Source organism: Pseudorca crassidens, chromosome 20, assembly GCF_039906515.1.
Source record: "Pseudorca crassidens isolate mPseCra1 chromosome 20, mPseCra1.hap1, whole genome shotgun sequence".
Taxonomy (NCBI): Eukaryota; Metazoa; Chordata; class Mammalia; order Artiodactyla; family Delphinidae; genus Pseudorca; species Pseudorca crassidens.
The window spans coordinates 58,308,726-58,328,977 of NC_090315.1; the positions used below are offsets into that span (position 1 = coordinate 58,308,726).

At 54.5% G+C, this 20,252-nt stretch overlaps 1 protein-coding gene across 2 annotated transcripts in view; it reads left to right on the top strand.

Moving 5' to 3' along the window:
• The window catches only part of ATP2C2 (ATPase secretory pathway Ca2+ transporting 2), a 75,625-nt gene extending 56,717 nt beyond the window's left edge, over positions 1-18,908 (top strand). Inside the window, exons 12-27 of one of the 2 annotated variants that reach the window (XM_067719553.1) lie at positions 3,050-3,174; positions 3,323-3,420; positions 4,025-4,126; positions 5,278-5,367; positions 6,299-6,400; positions 8,142-8,298; positions 9,591-9,761; positions 10,544-10,641; positions 10,738-10,788; positions 12,550-12,716; positions 13,161-13,229; positions 13,306-13,422; positions 14,627-14,774; positions 16,988-17,086; positions 17,174-17,315; positions 18,764-18,908. In XM_067719553.1, the coding sequence (XP_067575654.1) occupies positions 3,050-3,174; positions 3,323-3,420; positions 4,025-4,126; positions 5,278-5,367; positions 6,299-6,400; positions 8,142-8,298; positions 9,591-9,761; positions 10,544-10,641; positions 10,738-10,788; positions 12,550-12,716; positions 13,161-13,229; positions 13,306-13,422; positions 14,627-14,774; positions 16,988-17,086; positions 17,174-17,315; positions 18,764-18,882 (1,855 nt within the window). In that variant the 3' untranslated portion in view covers positions 18,883-18,908. Of the gene's footprint in view, positions 1-3,049; positions 3,175-3,322; positions 3,421-4,024; positions 4,127-5,277; positions 5,368-6,298; positions 6,401-8,141; positions 8,299-9,590; positions 9,762-10,543; positions 10,642-10,737; positions 10,789-12,549; positions 12,717-13,160; positions 13,230-13,305; positions 13,423-14,626; positions 14,775-16,987; positions 17,087-17,173 lie in introns of both variants that reach the window. The other variant, XM_067719552.1, reaches the window with a different exon arrangement.
• Positions 18,909-20,252: the final 1,344 nt, after the last annotated feature.

Here is a 20,252-nt window from a genome sequence, read left to right on the forward strand (position 1 = left end):
CTACCCTCCCCGGCCATGGCGCTTGGTTTGCTTATTTGCCCCACACATGTTTCTTGAGCACCTGTTCACTATGTACTTGCATCGTCCAGTGCTGATGGAGCTGGACCACGGAGTCTGCAGGCTGGTGGGGAAAGTAAACGTGAACAATTTAAGTGCATGTTAGCAAAATAATCACAACTTATGATCAAAGCTACAAAGGAAACGATGGTTGAGAGAGATTAAAAGGGAGGCGGGAAGGGATGTGGCCGGAAAAAGGGGCCGGGAGAGGTTTCTCTGAGGAGTTGAAGCTGGAGAGATGTTGCTAAGGGTGGGCGGGGCGTTCAGGCAGGGGAATGGCAGGGGCAAAGGCGTGGAGGCGGAGTGAGCCTAGCGCATCTGTGGAAGCAGCGGGGAGGCTGTGGTCGGGCTGGGTGATAAGACCAGACGGTGGGGTAGGTGACGGGGCTGATCACGCGGAAAGTCATGGGCCCCTTTTTCTCTGAATTCTAATCACATCCTCAGAACCCTTCTCAACACGCTGTGCCAGGCCATCTCTACTATTCTTTTGGAGCAGAGAGATGAAAAGTGTTGGCCATTCTTGGAATGGTGATGGGAGGTGTGAACCTCGGCTTGCTCTGAGGAGGGAGGGGGGAAGAGGGAACAGGGCAGTGGGCAGCTGGCTGCGCTGTGGACGGTGGCGTTTGAGGTGAGGGCAGGGCCTCCCGCAAGAGGAGGACGCCGTAGAGCAGGGGGTCTTGGACTTGACCGTAACTAACCTCACCATACAAGGGTCCCTGGGAGAGCTTGTCCCACACAGATTGCCGGGGCTCTGACTCAGTGGGTCTGGGGGGAGGGCCCGAGATTCTGCATTCCTAACATGCTCCCCAGGGATGGGATGCTGCCGGTTTAGGAAGCATCACTCTAAGCAGTGAGGCCATGGCTACAATTACCCTAGTCGGGGCTCCAGCAAGAGGTGGCGCTAGGGAAGAAGGTGGAGCCCCAGAAAGAAGGCTCAGGTGACTGGGTCTTCAGAGGTAGGGGGTGGTAGCAGAGGGTGGAGCCTCAGCCATGAGGGGCTCCCAGAAAAAGCAGAGCTCTCAGAGGCCATGATGCATGAGAACCTCCCCCAAGTAAGGATGCGTTCCATCCCATCTTGTAAACCACAGAAAGTTCCATGAGGCAAAAAGACTGTTAAATATTTCCAGGTCAGTAAGAGAAAAGGCTCCTGTGTCCACCGCATCCCTACTTCCCCAAGGTTATTTCTGATTTCTTGTCTAACAGCCCCTTTCATCTCTCTCATCCCACTCGGTCCATGGGAAACTGCAATTGAAAGAAAACTGACTGTGGTCATTTCACTTGTGACTTTGAAAGGATGAGGTTCTTCAGTTTTTAGCAGAAGAAAATCACTCAACACCTCTCAGTCATAAGGTAGAAATGGCAGGATAGCTGGTGAGGAAGAGATTCTCCAAAATAAATAGCAAGAGAATCATTCTTTTAGAAACTTTATCCTACTTCCCTGTGCCTTGAGCGACATTCAAGATGACCCAAGGTCTACTTGCTTTTCCTGGTCTATTCTAATCTTTATTAGTTTGCCAATTACTTTTTTATTATTATGAAAACATCCAGGCACACACAATGCCCTTCTCATGCCATGTAGGAGGAAAGTGCCCTGAGAAACCTTTGCAAATGTTTGCTTAGCTGGCCTTGTCAGCCTGTGCCATAAAACCAAGGAAACCTTCTTGCCGTCACCGTAGAAACCGGGCACAGTCCCTCGACCAAATTCCGTCACCTTGGTTTATATAACTTACCCCTGAAGACTCCACGGCCTCCAGGTGAAAGGCCGCCATCCATATACCGTATTTCTTTAAATCTAAGACACACATTCTTTTTCACCTTCTACCTTCTCTGAAGTCAGACTGCTTCTCACAAGTGAGGTGATAAGAAAGCATCCCGGCACCGTTAATGGGCAGTATGTTTTTAGAGGTGCGCAGGATAATGGTGCCCTTCCCAATCAGCAGCGCCTTAGATCTGATGAAATACGGTAGCCATGCGTGGCTTCGGTTCATCCTCGGCGGCGGCGGCGGCGGCAGGGCTTTCTGATTATTAAGCAACCTATGTAGAGCGCTCACTGTGTGCTAGGCCAGGGTGGGTCCAGGCTCTTGCACTTGCCATGTGTTCACTCATTCCTGTGTGTTCACTCAGCAAATATTTACTGACTACCTGCGGGACTGTGCTCTGCAAAGGGTGAACCACGCTGGGGCTTGGCACGGTAATGCTCACCCCACAGCTCTGCACAGTCTGCCCCGCACTCCCTCCCCCATCGGCCTGAGGTCACTGGCAAGACACAAACCCTGCCCACAGGAAGGGGATCCTGTGCTCAGTCCCAATGCAGATTCCCAAGGGAGGAGCTCATTGGTTCAGCTGGAGTCACATGTTCTTCTCTAACCCAATCAACGTTGGCTGTGGGAGGGCGGGGCCCCGTGGTACAGAAAGAGTGGTGGGGGGTGGGGGGTGGGGGGTGGGGGGCGTCCTAAGCAGATGAGCAGACAGCACAACAGCCTGCTTAGGCAAAGGCCTCGCCGTGTCACTTCACCTCCCCCAACTTTCATTTCCTTGTCTGGTTTTCTCACAGCAAATGTCTAAACCATTAGACCAATTTAGAGTAAAATTCAAGGGACCCAGGGAGGACCCTCTAAACCTAATAATTCCGCTTCCCACTTAGTGCCTGATTCCGGAGATTGCTTTCATAGGGCCCAAGACTTTTGTCTCTAATAGATGACAACAATTTAAATGCAAAAGCACTTAAATAGGCAAAACAAGGGACAGACTAATTCACACTAAAGTGTGGATGTCTGGTAGGAAAGCAGGGTTTCGCAGCGGGAAAGCTCAGCGCAATGGATGCTGAAGGAGGAGGCAGGTGTGTCATGGGACTGGCAGCAGAGAACAGAGCAGAGAAGGTGGGGGAACCACGGACAAGCTTCACCGGGTAAACATGCTGCCAACGCCAGGTGCGATGCACGTCATCGTTAAGTGCGTGCTCGAGGTGATCCGCCTGGCCTTTTCGATCCAGCCTGGCTGTGGCCGCCATTCCCGAGGGTCTGCCCATCGTCGTCACAGTGACGCTGGTCCTGGGAGTGCTGCGGATGGCCAGGAAGCGGGTCATTGTGAAGAAGCTGCCGATCGTGGAGACTTTAGGTGAGGGAACCCAGCTGGTTGGATTCTTACGAATTGGACTGCGTGGGCGTTTTAGTGCCGTGCTGATTCTACCTGGGTGTTTCCTAAGCCTGAGAGTTGGTGGTGACGACTTCTTGTTCCTATACACTCTGGTGTCTTCTTGTGCCAGGTTGCTGCAATGTCATCTGTTCTGATAAGACGGGGACTCTGACTGCCAATGAAATGACTGTCACCCAACTTGTGACGTCGGACGGGCTCCACGCCGAGGTGAGCCTGTGTGAATTTATAAGGTTCAAGTCCAGGTTGTGCCCTGCCAGACCCCTTCCTTCCCAGAGAAAGCACACGGAGTCTTCCGGAGAACAGTAAGGAAGAAGCAAATATGGGTTATTGGACAATCTCCTTGCTACCAGTAGCAGCAAGGAACACGACTGGTGGAAGGCAGCCACCCTCTGGCTGGCAGAGGATGTCCACATTGGATGGATGTTCACATTGTCCGTGCTTCCTGTCATATCACAGCCACAGAGTAATCGCAGCAGAGATTACTGCCAAGGCTACGATATTTGCTACCGGCTCTACAAGAGCGAGCTTGCCCGCCCCGGTTCTAGAACATAAGCACCCTTGTATGCTAATATTTGGTTTTCATAACCATAATTTTTACCGGCTGAAGAATGCCGTTGCATTTTACTGAAGCACGGCACTTGGTGAGGCGTCTGATGAATACGTAATCCTGCGGGGGACACTTCACGCTTGGAGACGTGTTCGTGGTGGGACCGTGTCCTTAGGGATGGATCCCCAGAAAGGGATAGGGGTCAACCGGGGAAGCGTCTTTTTGCCTCCTAGTGACACCCCGTTTTTTGCCTTTGCCCTGTAGGTCAGCGGAGTTGGCTACAACGGCCAAGGGACTGTCTGTCTTTTACCCTCAAAGGAAGTCATTAAGCAGTTTTCCAACATCTCAGTGGGGAAATTAGTGGAGGTAAGTGTCAAAAGCGCCACCGTGAAAGTAAACATGCATTTAAAACAGAGCTAATGGGGACTCTCTCCAGAAAGAGAGGCAGCAGTTGGACCAGCTGGTTCTCGGTGATGACTGGGCCACGGCCCAGGGGTCAGGTTGTCACGGTGGCCCAGATACAGATGGAAATATGGGACGTAAGGGAAGAGCTGGGATCCCCTTCCTCCCCCCTTGCTTGCTGGACAGGGAAGGGGCTCCGTGAATGTTGGGAAACAAGCACGGGATGAACGCTGCCTGTTGTGACCATCAGTACTTGTAACGTGAGCCATACCTATCTTCGCAGGAGCTCACGTCCCCTCCCCACAGGAAGTTTGACCACCGTCCTCTCCGCGCAGGTCCCACCTCCACGGTGACAATTAACAGAGCCCTGAGAGGGCTGCCCCATTATCTCAGTTGTGCAGATTAAGAAACAGGAGCTCGGGACTTCCCTGGCGGACCAGTGGTTAAGACGCAGCGCTCCCAATGCAGGGGGCACAGGTTCGGTCCCTGGTTGGAGAACTAAGATACGGCATGCTGGCATGCACAGCGCCGGCCAAAAAAAAAAACGGGGGCCCAGAGAGGTAGCGTGAGTGCCCAAGGTCCCCCAGTGAGTGGGAGGGAGCCGGGACTCACCCCCGAGCTCTTTTTGTCTATTTGTTTGTACTTCTCATTTTTCAGTTATTATTTTAAATTGAGATGTAGGTCGCACACCACAGAATTCACCCTTTTAAAGTGTACAGTTCAGTGGGTTTTAGTATATTCACAAGGTTGGGCAGCCCTCACCGCTATCTAATTCCAGGATGCTTCGTCGCCCCAATCAGAAACCCCGTCCCCATTAGCAGGCACTGGCCATCACCCCACACGCGTGACCCCCCAGTCTGCCTGCCTCCCCACTGTAGTTCCTCGTGACAGCTGTGTGACGACCCACATTCAGCAGAGTCAGTGAATATTAATCGTGTGGGTTTTGAGACTGATGTATTTTGAAGAGTAAACTTGTCCCTGGCCCCCAGGCCAGCCCCAGCTCTGAAAATGGGTGCAGCGTTCAGGCACCTTTTCACGTGCCTGAGTAAGCCCGGAACCCCGGCGGGTGCAGCTCCAAATACTAACAAACGACCTTCGGACACCGCTCCTTCCAGGCAGGCTGTGTCGCCAACAACGCCACCATCAGAAAGAACGCCATGATGGGGCAGCCCACGGAGGGCGCCTTGGTGGCCCTGGCAATGAAGGTAGGAGGTCTGTGACGTCTGCGTGGGGAATTCCTTCTCTCGGAGCTACACTGGCAGCACAATTCGAGGTCCTGTCTGAGTGAGGGAGGTCCTCACGTGGCCTTGTCCTCTTCTTGGAAGGACACCGGTCATGCCATCGTGGGCTCCCCCAACAACCTCATCTTAACTTCGTTACACCTCCAAAGACCCTATTTCCAAATCAGATCCTGTTCGCAGGCACTGGGGAATTACACCTTCCGTAAGTCTTTGAGGGACACAGTGCAACCGATGACACTCCCCTAAACATCCCCTTTTTAGATGTTTTTTCCCTAATCACTCCCCCCCATGGGATTTTAATACTGCAGATGTTACGGAAAGACCCAAACGAACTTTTTTGTCAGCCCAATAGTATGTATCTGTTCCTGTACTGTATGGGTGTCTGTGCTTTATACATAAAGGAGATTTTTTTCACCCCCTAAGAACCCATTTTCACCCCTTGGGGGGCGATGGGATGCACGGGTTAGGATTGGTTTACAACTGGGGAAACCAAGGCTCAGAGCTGTCAAGGAACTGGCCTGAAAGCATCAAAGAGCGAGTGAATGTGAGGCCTGGCAGGGACCCCAGGTGGTGACCGCAGGCGCCCCACTTCCCAGGGCTCCTTTTGCCGCCTCTTCAAGTCTGAAACATTCGTCCCGGCAAGAAACCCCACAGGGTTCCAGCTAGACGCTGTGGCAGAGGCCATCAGGCTCTGCCCCTGGGACAAGAGAAAAGAGAGATTGATTTCTTTTCCCATGGGACGTTTGAAAGCAAATGGCTTTTCTCTGTGTGCTAAACACGTGGATTTCTCATCTGCCTGAGGTGGTTTGAATAATGAATCATTTTAAGGGACTGAGCTTTGCATAGAGATTGGTTTAGGATGACTCACTGAAAACGTCCCATTTTATTTTCCTAGATGGGCTTAAGTGATATTAAAGATTCATACACGCGAAAAAAAGAGATTCCATTCAGTTCGGAACAGAAGTGGATGGCGGTTCAATGCAGCCCCAGGAATGAGGTGAGTCTGCCTCTCTGCCCCTTTCCAGCAAAGCAAAATGCAGACGTCAGAAGAGTTTCAAGTTCCTGGCTACTTCTGTGAGCTTCCAAATACGTGAAAGTATAAACCTTTGATTACCTCGGGTCCTCTTCTGAGATTGTCATCTGAATCTCTGGTTCTCAAAGTGGGGCCCCTGAACCCGCAGAAGCATCACCTTGGAATTTGTTTGAAATGCAGATTCTCAGGTTCTACCCCAGACCCACTGACTCAGAAATTCCAGGGCTGGGACCCGGTCATCTGTGTCTGCCGGGGATTCTGATGCAAGTTCACGTGTGAGACTCGCCTACAGTACGATGACTGAGTAATTACCACTGCAGTGACTGCATGTCCCTACTGGTGACACTGACCCCACTGCTAACTTAGGGTCCTTTATTCCCATCCCTGTGCTGAGTTCTTTACACACATGACCTCACGTAACTGTCGTAACGGGGGAACGAGCCTCCATCCTGAAGGGGGATCCAGGACACACACCCCAGCATCCACCATAGATGGTGCGGACGGTGGGCTCGCACGTGTGTGCACGCATAGGTTCTAGGCCACCTGGGGAACAGGTACCGAATTCCTACTAGCTGTGCCTGGGTGGGGGGATTCAGCCGTTTTCCCCCCCCTTTTTTCTTTTTAAATTTTCTGTAGCTTTTCAGATTTTCTACAATGAAGAAACTTTTTTTTTTTAAGAGATTTTTATCGCCTTCTTCCTTTTTCTCCGAACTTTCTGCTCTTTCTGGAATATGTCACGTCTTGCCCACGCTGAGATTTCCCGTCTCGTTCACAGTGGCGGGTACCTCGGCCAGCTTATCCCAGCTCTTTGCCCTGAGTGGACAGGCCTATAAATTCCGGGTGCTTAAGAGGGGATTTGGATTTTTTTTTTTTATGTTTTAATACCTTTAAATCTTATTTTCCCCCCAAAGGCAATGGTAATATATTTTCATTGAAAAAAATTATAGAAATGTAACTTCAAAAACGCAAGCTCACGACAATTCTGCCCCTCTTTTCTCCCTCCCCACTCCCCACCCATGCTGACACCCCTTAGCAGTCAGAGATAGAGTGTTCCAGGTTCTAAATGTGCGAATGCAACACGGGGGGTAGTAGTTTCAAAAGAAGGTCATGCCGTATACAGTGTGTGTAATTTGCTCTCTTCCCTGAAGTGCTGTCTTGGACAGCTTTCCGTGTCAGTTTGCACAGGCTCACTCGCTGCCCACTGCGAGCAGGAAGGTGCTGTGCTCGTGCCGGGGTTACAGCGTGACCCACACTGACAAGGCACCTGGCGCTTACGGTCTCTCTCAGGGAGACGGCACTTCACAAATGCACAGGAAACGGGTCAGCTGCTCATTTGGGTTCATTCTTATGGGCCAAGTTCATGGTGCCTGCCTTGCTTGGAAGCCTCCCTGAAATAGACATCTAGGGGTCAGTCACACGCTTAAAGACACAGCAATGGCTGGGTATGACCAGTTCGTGAAACGTGCAGATGCTCTGAGTGACGTTAACCAGGGAGCCCGATGTAGGGCAGGCCTGGGTTGGGTCAGAGATCGGTATTCCATCACATGGATTTCCTGTAACTTCTCTAACCTGTCCTGTATTGGTGAACAGTGACGGTCCGGGGTAAATAACCCCGCCGTGAACATCTCTGTGTGGATGAGGTGATGGTCACCAAGAGCTGAAGCAGCCAGTGTCAGCCCATTTTTTTCCTTTTGTCTTTTCCAAGGAGCAGGAAGACATCTACTTCATGAAGGGGGCCTTCGAGGAAGTGATTCGTTACTGTACCATGTACAACCATGGGGGTATCCCCCTGCCGCTGACGCCCCAGCAGCGAGCCTTCTGCCAGCAGGAGGAGAAGAGGATGGGGTCGCTTGGCCTGCGGGGTCAGTGCCTGCGGTCCCAGCCCCAAGCTCTGAGTTTGCACCTAACACTGACTTCTCAAGTGTATTAACGCAGGGTCCCGAGTCAACGCCGTGATGATCAGAGTGGTGTCAGGCAGGATGCTAATGCAAGCAAAGCCAGGGTGGACTCTCTTGGGCAGATGAAAGATAGGGAGACCCCCACCCATCTCAGCCGCCAGACGATACCCGTTATCCCAGACGCAGCTCACGCGTGCAAGGAGAGGTTCTGAGTTTTCTAAGACAGGTGGACAGGCCGCCCCTGAAACGATGATTTTCCCGACTGGTCGTCCTGCTCACGGCTCGCTGTCAGGAAAACCCAAAGCTCTTGTAAATTAATACAGACGTTTCATTCCTTGGCCATTTCCAATTTTCTGCACCAGGGCCAACGCCTTCCCCGATGGGCTGAACATTAAACCTCACGTTTCCCGTAGTGTCATATGTCAGCCTGTCCGTTTTCGGAGAAAATGTCTGAAAACACTCTGGAACACGTGTATTCCCTCAGGGGAAAGTGAGAAGCGTTGGCTTCCTGTATTGGTTTCAGTTGGCCTAGTTTTCCCCTTCAGGGGACAGTAATTATAAACTGACGAGCCTATAAGGTGAGGACATGTCAGGACAGAGCTGAGCTTGGCAGGGCAGGGAGGGTTGCTTTGAGAAAGGGGGGAATGGTACCCGCATCGCTGGCGTACCCCCCTGCATCACTGGTACAGTGTCATGACTGAGGGGTCACAGCTGGAACTTGTTGGCCATAGCTCCCCTCCAGTATCAGTAAAGTCAGTTCTCACACCACCCCCTCTCAGAGCACCTGTCCCCAAGAGCCGGGTCTGGCTTCTGTGCCCCTGAAACAGAGTCCTCTGACCCGTGTTGCCTCCTGCACATTTTTCTTGACCTTGGTAGCTGTCGCCCCGAGTCTGCTGGCAATGACAGAGGAGGGCAGAGCAATGACAGATAGGCCATCCGAAATGTGCCCTTATGTGCCAGCCCACAGGTGTGCTCGTGGCCACTCCCCGTGGGGACTGCACCACCAGCAGACAGAGGCCCGTCTCCCGCTGGGCAGGTTGTTGCTACTTGCCCTGCTCTCCATCGTGGGTGAGCCGTCAACAGCCGCTGCCCTGCACGGGCCTGACGACCATCAGAAAGATCATCCCTCCCCTTTGTGGTCCAGGGACTTTGTGCCCAAGCCCCTCGCGGACAGAAGAGGGTCTGGGACACGGTGGGGCTGGGGCTGACGGGACGAAAATCTTCTGAACCTTCTGTGGGTCTTGCTCTGTCCACAGTGCTGGCCCTGGCTTCTGGGCCTGAGCTGGGGGAGCTGACCTTCCTGGGTCTCATCGGAATCATTGACCCTCCGAGGGCTGGCGTGGAGGAAGCGGTCCACGTTCTCTCTGATTCGGGCTTGTCCGTGAAAATGATAACGGGAGATGCTCTGGAGACGGCCTTGGCGATAGGTAACCAGGGAATGGGGTGGAGGGTGAGGGTCGCTGCCACTGCTTACTCCTCGAGGGACCTGGTCAGGAGAGCTCACAACTACCTTCCACGTGCTTGGAAGAGATTCTGAGGTTCGAGGACCAGCATCCCACCTTCCGAGTGGGTGTTTGTCTCTAAAATGTTGGCAGGTTCTCCCAAAGAGGAAAAGACCTCGTGTGCACCAAGAACCTTCTCTGCCCTGGGGCCTTCCATCCATGATCTCACCTCATCTCCACAGGCAGCATCACTGCCAGTGCACACTTCCAGTCTGGCTTCTGCCAGCAGCGGTGGGCCCTTGGCAAATCATTGAGCCACTCTGACCCTCAGGCTTTTCATCAGCAGAGGGCTAGCAACCTTCCTCCTCCTACTCTTTTTATTACTGTTAGCATGGTTGCCACACCTTGGGTTTCTTCCCCCTCTGTCTTGAGGCAGCCTGGCACCATGGAAAGATCACAGACTCTGGAATCAGACAGAAAGAACCATGTCAGTTCCAGTATTAGCACTTACCAGCCCTATGACCTTGGGAAAGTCACCGCTCTCTGTTTCCTCATCTTTAGAGTGGGGATAAGAGGCCTTGGTTGCCAGTTCATTCTGTGGATGGAATTAAGGTCAGATACCATAGCAGGGGCTCTCTAATTGGGGCCACTGTGGTTTTGTTTTTCCCTGTGGCCAAGGCGGGGCCTGATGTCAGGTAGGTGGAGTGAGGGGCAAGTGCAGGGACCACAGTCTCAGGCCCTCAGAAGGGACTGTCCACACCTTGCAGGAAGAAACATCGGCCTGTGCAACGGGAAGCTGAGCGCCATGTCCGGGGAAGAGGTGGAAAGCGCCGAGCAGGGCGAGCTGGCCGAGCGCGTCGGGAAGGTGGGGCCCTCCCGAGGCTCGCCGCCGAGGGGCACGGGGTGAAGGTGCCACCTCCTCATTCACTGATGCCCGGCCCTCTCCCGTCTCCGTGTCCAGGTGTCTGTCTTCTTCAGGACCAGCCCAAAGCACAAACTCAAAATCATCAAGGTCAGTTGTGTGCCTCTCTGGTCCCTCAGGGCACAGCCCAGGGCGGTGGCGGCTCTGCTCACAAGGTGGTCCAGGGCCCAGCGGTGGCCGCCTCCTCTGCACTGGCCTCTGGGGAGGGAAGAACTGGGGGCCCCGTGCCACGTGTACCAAAAGCGGGGAGCGGGAATTGGGTGGTGCAAAGGGAGAAGCGCAGAGGCCAGCCTTCGTTAGTCGGGTGCTCCTTGGCGTACTCCTGTTATTTAACTCTAGGCCTTAGTTTCCTCATCTGTAAAATGGGGATAATATGAATGACAGAATGACACCAGCTAATTCACAAGGCAGGAGAGGACGAAACGAAGCCAGGGGGCTTTCCTGGCTGTCCAGTGGTTAAGGCTCCACGCTTCCAATGTAGCGGGTGCGGGTTCAATCCCTGGTCAGGGAACTACGATCCCACATGGGATCGGCCAAAAAAAAAAAAGAAAGAAACGAAGCTGGGCCTGTGAAGCCCTTGGCCGCCGCCTGGCCCACCGCAGGTGCCTTCTGATGGCGCATCAAAAACGAAACGACTAGAACGAGAGGCTCCTGTGTGGTTCCCACACATGGATGCTTTGAAAAGCTGTTCTTTAACACTTGTGTTTTTTCTTTTGTGTCATTTTGGGGTTGTTTAGTTCTACAGAGTAAACCTCTGTGCCAGTCATTCCTCAAAGAAAATATTAATCCTTATTGGGTACCACATGGATTCAGGGGACAAGCTGATTATTATGAATGGTTGTTGACTGAAAAAGAAAGCACACCGTGAGAGTTGTGAGTTAAGTTTTATTGGGGGCAAAATGAGGACTACAGGGTTTCCCTGAAGGTGGCGCAGTGGTTGAGAGTCCGCCTGCCGATGCAGGGGACACGGGTTCGTGCCCCGGTCTGGGAGGATCCCACATGCCGCAGAGCGGCTGGGCCCATGAGCCACGGCCACTGAGCCTGCGCGTCCGGAGCCTGTGCTCCTCCGCAACGGGAGAGGCCACGGCAGTGAGAGGCCCGCGTACTGCAAAAAAAAAAAAAAAAAGAGAGAACTACAGCTGGGGAGACAGCGTCTCAGCCCTGAGGGGCTCTGAGGGGCCACTCCGAAGAGGTAGGGGTGGGGTATGTATGTGACTCCAGTGAAGGCGGTACCAGCAGGCATGCACGTGCTTTGGCAGAAGGCTGCTCCTGGCCACGAGGAGCAGACGTCTCTGTTAGTGATTTTAGTGCTTTTCTAGATACGAAAAGTTGTACGAATCTGGGCGCATAAAATCTGCTCCTGGAAACAGCTAACCATCTGAGGCTTGTTCTGCCAGTTCTTCCCTCGTTCCCGATCTCCGCCCTGAACCCCTTTCAGCGGGTGTGGAAGGTCAGCGGCTGCAGTGGCCAGTGACTTCGACCTTGTAGAACCAGACGGCAAGCGACAGTTTTTAGCTGGCGTGGTGACGGATAACACATTCACGCCTGCGCTCGGTGCCGGGCACTGTTCCCTCTGTGTTCTTAGTTTAGGGTTCACAACAGCCCTGATAAGGAGAGACCGTGCTCCCACTCTGCAGATAGAGAAGCTGAGGTTAGGTTCAGGGCTTGCCCAGTGCCCACAGCTCATACGGGGGGAACTGGGATTCAGACCCGGGCCAGCTGACCCCAGTGCCCTCTAGAGAGGGGCCTTTGCCGTGGACCACTCTGTGTGAGAGGCGGGGCAGGAGGAGGGAAGGATCTGGAAGGAAGGTCCTCAGGCTGCAGGCCTCCACTGGCCTCCTCTTTCCAAAGGCTTTGCAGGAGTCGGGGGCGATCGTGGCCATGACGGGGGACGGGGTGAACGACGCGGTCGCCCTGAAGTCGGCGGACATCGGGATTGCCATGGGGCGGACAGGGACGGACGTCAGCAAGGAGGCCGCCAACATGATCCTGGTGGACGACGACTTCTCAGCCATCATGTAATTTGCTCTTTAGGTGTTTCTTTGGTGGCAAAAATGCCTGGGGTGGCAGCCGCCTCCTCTGCTGTGGTGGATGTACACGGTGTCCCCAGGCCCACTCCCCCCATGGAAAGCAGGGCCACGGGGGCTCCGTCTCCTTGGTGGGTCACCGAGGGGCAGGGGGCACTTCGGGAGCCTTGGGTGAGGGCTGGGGTCCCAGGGCTCGGACAAGAGAATGGTCTACAGTCTTTGGACAGAAGGGCGATCGTGGCTTGGCGACCAGCCCCCAGTGGCTGAAGGCACCTGTTAGGACATGAGCATCCTCTACCGGTGATTCCCCGAGAATGCCAGCAAGGAGAATCGTGACCTCTGCTGACACCGTCGCTTCCTTTAGCAGGTGACGGAGCTGGCTGACCCTTCTCTCCCGGCCGTCTTGGTGAATAAATGCTTTCTCCTCTCTTGCAGGAATGCGGTGGAGGAAGGCAAGGGGATTTTTCATAACATCAAGAACTTTGTCCGATTTCAGCTGAGCACGTAAGTCGACGCCGGCGTCCCCCCACGTGCCAGGTCTGGGAGCGGCTCGTGACAGTGCCCTGTGTGTGCCCTGCAGGAGCATCTCGGCCTTGAGCCTCATCACTCTGTCCACCGTGTGCAACCTGCCCAGCCCCCTCAATGCCATGCAGATCCTGTGGATCAACATCATCATGGATGGGCCGCCGGCGCAGAGGTAAGGCAGTGGGCTGGCGGGAGCGTGCAGGGGAGATGGCGAGGGGAATGCACCAGGCGCAGGAGGAGGCGTCTGGTGGGCGGGCAGGGGGACGACGAACTTTCTGCTCCTCTGCCTGGAATGCTCTCCCTGAGCTACCTGCATGGCTCGAGCCCTCTCTTCATTCAGGTCACTGCCTCCAAGAAGTCCTCCCTGATTTCTCTAGCAGCAGCCTCCTCCCTCCCAGTCACCTTACCCTGCTTTATTTTTGTCTAGAGGGAAACATATTTCCTTGTTTATCTGATCATAATCCATCTCCCCTTTAGGACGTCAGCTTCCTGGGGGAAGGCTTTTTTGTTCCCTGTAGGATCCCCGACTCCTACAATGGTGCCCGGCACACACCAGGTGCTCAGGACGTTATTGGCTGGGTGAATGAGGAGGGAGCGTGAGGCTAACGGAATGAATGCTGCAGGAGGAAGGATGGGCTCTGGAGGCAGGGAGGCCGATGTGAGCAAGCAAGGCACCTCCCTGTGTCTGAGCACATAGCGGGTGTTGCTCTCGGTGCAGCTGAATTGTTAGTTATTAATCTAATTACCACCAGTGATGGCTTTGCTCCCCCCACCACGCCCAGCGAGAGGGCCACCTCTTATACGTGCTCTCCCTGGGAACGGGGCCGCGAGCAAAGCTGGACCCCAGCCGTATCTGCCCAGCGTGGGCATCCCCCAGCCTGCTCACTCCTTGGTGCCCCACACTGTCCACTGCGGGCCTAGCCCCGATCCCGCTGCCTTGGAGTTGGCTGAAGGCAGGACCCCTCAGTTGCTGGGGGGCTCTTCAGTGGGCAGGGCCTGGATCCCATTTCTCCAGGCCAGCGGGGATGAGGCCAGGCCTGAGCTGGGGGCGGGGGTCTCCGAGGTGATGGGGAACAACCGGGCACCATTCAGGCCCACGTGGTCGGCCACAGGCGTGGTCTTCTCTCACCGCACTCATGGCTGGGGATGCAGGAGGGCAGTGGAGCTGCCAGGCTGCCGGTGGGGTCCAGGCTATGGCAGCGGAGCAGAGGACGTGAGGCAGGAGGGGCCGGGGACAGCCTGGAGGCACTGCCCACGCCCGTCCAGGCCTTCAGTGTGGACCCTTGTGCGTCGCTTTGCCGGGTGGCCTCGCGCATTTAACCCCTGCACGTCTTTTCAGTGGTTTAGTTCAAAGCGTCCGGTTTTGTTCCGAGCAGCTTGGGCGTAGAGCCGGTCGACAGGGACACCCTCAGGCAGCCGCCACGGAACGTCAAGGACGTGATACTCGGCAGAGCCCTCATCCTGAAGATCCTCCTGTCGGCTGCCACCATCATCAGCGGGACCCTCTTCATCTTCTGGAAAGAGGTGGGGGAGTCCTCATGGGCTTGGCCAGCGGGTCTGTGTGGTCGCAGACGCGGGGCAGGGGTGTGGTCCCGGCCCCCAGGGGTGCAGGCGCCGTGGCTGGGGGAGACAAACACACGTGCAGGGGAGGGGGCAGCAGAGGGTGGGGAGGGACTGCGAGCTGACGCTGCAGAGGTGGGACCGGGCGGAAGGGAGGTGAGGCCTCACAGGCAGAGAAAAGGCGGCAGGTTTCTTCCTAAATGGGACACAGTGCCTCTCCTGCTTTGTATTATCCCCAGGAAACAATCTGACATCTAGTAAAAGAAACTCCTGTCTTATTCTCAGGAGATGACTGTTTGGGAGATTTTTTTTTTTTTTTTTTTTTTTGCGGTACGCGGGCCTGTCACCGCTGCGGCCTCTCCCGTTGTGGAGCACAGGCTCCGGACGCGCAGGCTCAGCGGCCATGGCTCACGGGCCCAGCCGCTCCGCGGCATGTGGGATCCTCCCGGACCGGAGCACGAACCCGTGTCCCCTGCATCGGCAGGCGGACTCTCAACCACTGCGCCACCAGGGAAGCCCGAGATCTTATTTTTTATTAAATTTTTATTTTATATTGGGGTAGAGTTGATTTACAATGTTGTGTTAGTTTCAGGAGTACAGCAAGGTGATTCAGGTATACAGCAAGGTGATTCAGGTATACATATATACGTATCCATTCTTTTTCAGAATTTTTCCTTATAGGTTATTACAGAATACTGAGTTCCCTGTGCTACCCAGTAGGTCCTTGTTGATTATTTACATGTAACAGTAGTGTGTATAAATTAATCCCAAACTCCCAATCTATCTTCCCTGCCAACGATTCCCCTTTAGTAACCATAAGTTTGTTTTCAAAGTCTGTGAGTCTGTTTTGTAAATAAGTTCATTTGTATCATTTTTTTTAGATTCCACATATAAGTGATAGCATATAGTTGTCTTTGGCTTACTTCACTTAGTATGATAAGCTCCAGGTCCATCCATGTTGCTGCAAGGAGCATTATTCCACTCTTTTTTCTGGCTGAGTAATATTCCATTGTGTGTATGTACCACCTCCTCTTTATGCGTTCCTCTGTTGATGGACGTTGAGGCTGCGTCCATGTTTTGGCTTTTGTAAGTAGTGCTGCTGTGAACATAGGGGTGCAGGTATCTTTTCAAATTATAGCTTTGTCTGGGTAATTCGATTTTTAGTTTTTGAAGGAACCTCCCTACTGTTCTCCATAGTGGCTCTACCAGTTTACCTTCCCACCAACAGTGTAGGAAGGTTCCCTTTTCTCCACACCCTCTCCAGCATTGATTGTTGTAGGCTTTTAGACGATGGCCATTCTGACCGGTGTGGGGTGTTCTCTCGTACAGTTTTGGTTTGCGTTTCTCTAATAATTAGTGATGTTGAGCATCTTTTTATGCACTTTTTGGCCACCTGTATGTCTTCTCTGGAGAAACGTCTGTTTAGATCTTCTGCCCATTTTTTGACTGGGTTCTGTTGATATTGAGTTGTATGAGCTGTTTATATATTTTGGAGATTAAGCCCTTGTCAGTTGCCTCGTTTGCAAATATTGTCTCCCGTTCTGTGGGTCGTCTTTTATTTTCATTACTCTAGGAGGTGGATCAAAGAAGATATTTCTCTGATTTATGTCCGAGTGTTCTGCCTGTGTTTTCCTCTAGGGGTTTTGTAGTGTCTGGCCTTCCATTTAGGTCTTTCATCCATCTGGAGTTTATTTTCGTGTATGGTTAGGGAGTGTTCTAATTTCATTCTTTTCCATGTAGCTGTCCAGTTTTCCCAGCACCACTCACTGAAGAGGCTGTCTGTTCTCACTGTAGGGGCTCTTCCTATGCGTCACCTTTCCATGGCCTGCAGGTTCAGACAGCCCCTGTGCTGACATGGCCAGGGAGCTAGATAGAGAATTAGGCAGGTGATCGTCCAGGCGTTTAAACCCCAGCTCGCCCATGTGCGGGAGGCGGGATGGGGCGCCGGACAGCCCCCAGCTCTGTTTTTCTCAGGTGTTCCCCACACCACCCCCGAGGAGCAGCTGGGCTCTTGCATCCTCAACGGCCCGGAAGGTGGAAGAGGCCCCGCCTTTGTCCAGCGCGTGTGCTCAGCCAGGCGGGGGAGAGAGGCACAGATCTCAGCTCTCACACAGGGGTCCTGAGGATGGGGTCCCCGCCTCCCCTGCACCTTCTCACCCTGTGCACTCATGTTCCAGATGCCCGAAGACAAGGCAAGCACCCCGCGTACCACAACCATGACCTTCACCTGTTTCGTGCTCTTCGACCTCTTCAACGCCTTGACCTGCCGCTCCCAGGTGAGCCCCCACCGCCCCGGCTCACGCTTTCCCGGCCCGCGTCTCTAGGCGGCTCCTGTGCCCCAACTGTGACCTTCTTCTCCGCAGACCAAGCTGATATCCGAGATCGGCTTCCTCAGGAACCGCACGTTCCTCTACTCCGTGCTCGGGTCTGTCCTGGGGCAGCTAGCGGTGATATACCTGCCGCCCCTGCAGAAGGTCTTCCAGACGGAGAACCTGGGGGCGCTCGGTGAGTGGGAGGGGTCACCTGGGACCGCAGCCGTCCTCGCCGCATGCATGGGGCAGCTGCAGACCTTTCTGGGGCGTGAAGTCCCCGCATGGGGCCTTCCTGTCCCCAAAGGACTCGGCTCGTTCCTGGACATCTGCACTGGGTAGGAGGGGGCGACGTGATGGGGGGAGTGGAGAAGGCGGGAAACACGGGGGTACCTGCTAGGAGTCAGGGGAGGGCACAGGGGTCTCAACGTCCCAGCCCACCCCCTCCCCGCCCCACAGCAGGAGGCTCAGAGCAGGGACGGTGAGGCCCAGGGGCAGCGCCAGGATGGACCACAGTCTGGGCTCAGCCTGTGATGTGCTGCCCCAGCTTAGGAGTGAGGTTACCCTGTTGGGGGTTTTAACGGCCTGTGTCACTGGGACCCACTTACCTGGAGGCAGGAGTGGGCCAGCAAGCACTTCCTGCTGAAAGGGCCACATGCAATGACCACAGCTCTCTGGGCCCCAAGCACACATGCCGCGTGGGGCACCCCGGGGACTGCCCTGCATCTTCAGCAGGCTTCTCTTCGGAAGCTGCGCCGGGTGGCTTGGCCTCCTGTGCCTGAAACGGTGGTGACGGGGACCAGAAGTGGGAGGAGGGGGCCTGGAGAGCAGCAGTGCAGGGGGAGCACCAGGGTGACCGCCGACCCGGCTTTCCATCGGCAATCCCAGACCCCACCGGGGAGCCAGAGGGTGAGGGGGCTGGGGAGGCAGCCTCCAAGGCAGAGCACAGTGCGGGGTACCTCCCAGGATCATGAAATGCTCAGCAGCGTCCGAGGTGGTGGAGACAAGGGCACTGAAAACCTTTGGGCAAGACTGGGAACCCCCAGCTTCTCCTTCCCCAAAATCTAAAAAGCAGGGTCCCTGAGGGTACGGAGAAAGGAAAAAAACCTAAAAATGTTTTTTTACAGATGTCTCCATCCACTGGGAATTCAGGAAGCTTCCCAAGTCTAAAGGAAGTGCAGGGCCTGTGCCGGGCACCATGTCCGTCACGCACCGTTGACAGCAGGGAGCCCAGAAAAGGCTCAGGGGGAGAATGTAGGGGTCAGAACTAGCCGGAATCGGGTGGGACTGGGAGCCTGAGCCGTGGCCGGGGCGTCTGCCCAAGCAAGGGTCTCCTTACAGCTGAGGCTTGCAGCCTGCCCACCCCGCAGCTCTGAGCTGCCTGCAAAGACCAGCTGGTCCTGGTGGAGCTGGCTCTGCAGCGTTTTGGATGCTGGGCTGGGGAAATCTCTGCCCCATCAGGACAGTGGAAAGTCTGGTCCTCGGCTCCCGGGTCCTGGCCCCTCGCCTCTGTGACTCAGAACGAACCAAGCACGGAGAACGGAACTCCGCGGCCCCCTGGGCTCCAGTGCTGGGCAGCACAGGGCTGGGGACCAGAGGGGCCAGCTTGCACTCTGACCTTTTTCTCTCTTCACCTGTTGGCAGATCTATTGCTTTTAACTGGATTGGCCTCCTCCGTGTTCATTTTGTCAGAGCTCTTCAAACTATGTGAAAAATTCTGCTCCAGAGCCCAGAAAGCCCAGATCCACCAGGAAGATGTATAGTGGACCCCGACCCATGTAAAATTCCCCTAAGTCTATATTTTTATGTGACTGTGGCCCTCCCCCTGCCCCGCCTCTTCCGAGAGGTGCTTTCAGGACACCGTGGCGTCAGGTCACTCACCTGGCTATTCCTGGGAAATCGGCGGGGAGCTTGGGCTCAGCCTTGCGTCCATCCACCACTGTGTCCCGCCAGGCCCTGGGACAGTGAAGGACCTGCACAGAAACACCTCACTATTTATTAAATCACAATGATTTTTATTAACCACGTCTGGCTACATATCTGTGCCATAGCTTGATGCCGTGCAGCCCCTGGTAGGATGGGAAGGTGGGGGCAGGGGAGAGGGCAGGACCCAGGCTTCTGGTCGCACTGCCCAACTGAGGCCCCCTCTCGTCATCCGTAAAAGGGGGGCTTTCGGTATTTTTAATGATGATTATTTTGATGGATTTAATCAGCCCTTTCCTACACGTGGCCGGGTGGGAAACGCACAACCTCAAGTTCATGACCACGTATGTGGCAAGAGGCAGTCACATCCTGAACAGGCTAAGCAAAGGCCTCTGCTTTTGAGGCTGAACAAGACGTGGCCTTGCCCTCCAGAATCAGGAACCGGAATATGTCCCCCCAGCCTGAGGCTTCTTTCCCACTGGCCCCAGGGCTGTTCTTAACACGTGTCCGCCCTTCCAGCTGAAAGATGGCAGAGCAGGGATGTCTGTGGCCAGGCAAATACCACCACGGAGAACCAGAAATGCAACTCCATCTTTCATGAACTGAGGCCACAGCTATAACCCGCCCCTCCCCCCCCCCCCCCCCCCCCGACGCAGGGCTTTCCAGAGAAATCCAACCAACAGGATGGAGAGGAGAGAAAGAGAAGGACGGTTGTGTTAAGAAGTTGGCTTACGTGACTGTCGGGGCCAGGGAGTCTGACATTTCCAGCGCTGGCCGACAGGCTGGAGACTCAGGAAGGAGTTGGTACGGCAGGGCTCGGGTCTGGGTTCCTTTCTTATCGGGGACCTCAGTCTGCTAGCCTTCAACTGATTGGATGAGGCCCTCCCACATGATGAAGGTCATCTGCTTCATTTGGAGTCTACTGGTTGAAATGTTAATCACATCTAAAAAATCCCAGAGACATCTAGGCACCATGGCCTAGCCAAACTGACACACAAAAGTGAATCACTACACCCAGCCACAGGAGCTGTGAGACAGGCTGCCCCGGGTGGTAACACCCAGGCCAGACAGGGCGAAGAAGGTCAAAGTGGACCCCTGAAGCTCCCAGGCAAAGCCCACGTTCCTCCAAAGTAAGATTCGCAGCCTCACTAGGCTCCTTGGCCCCTAGTGACAGCAGAGCTGAATGAGGAGACACACACATAAGCCATCC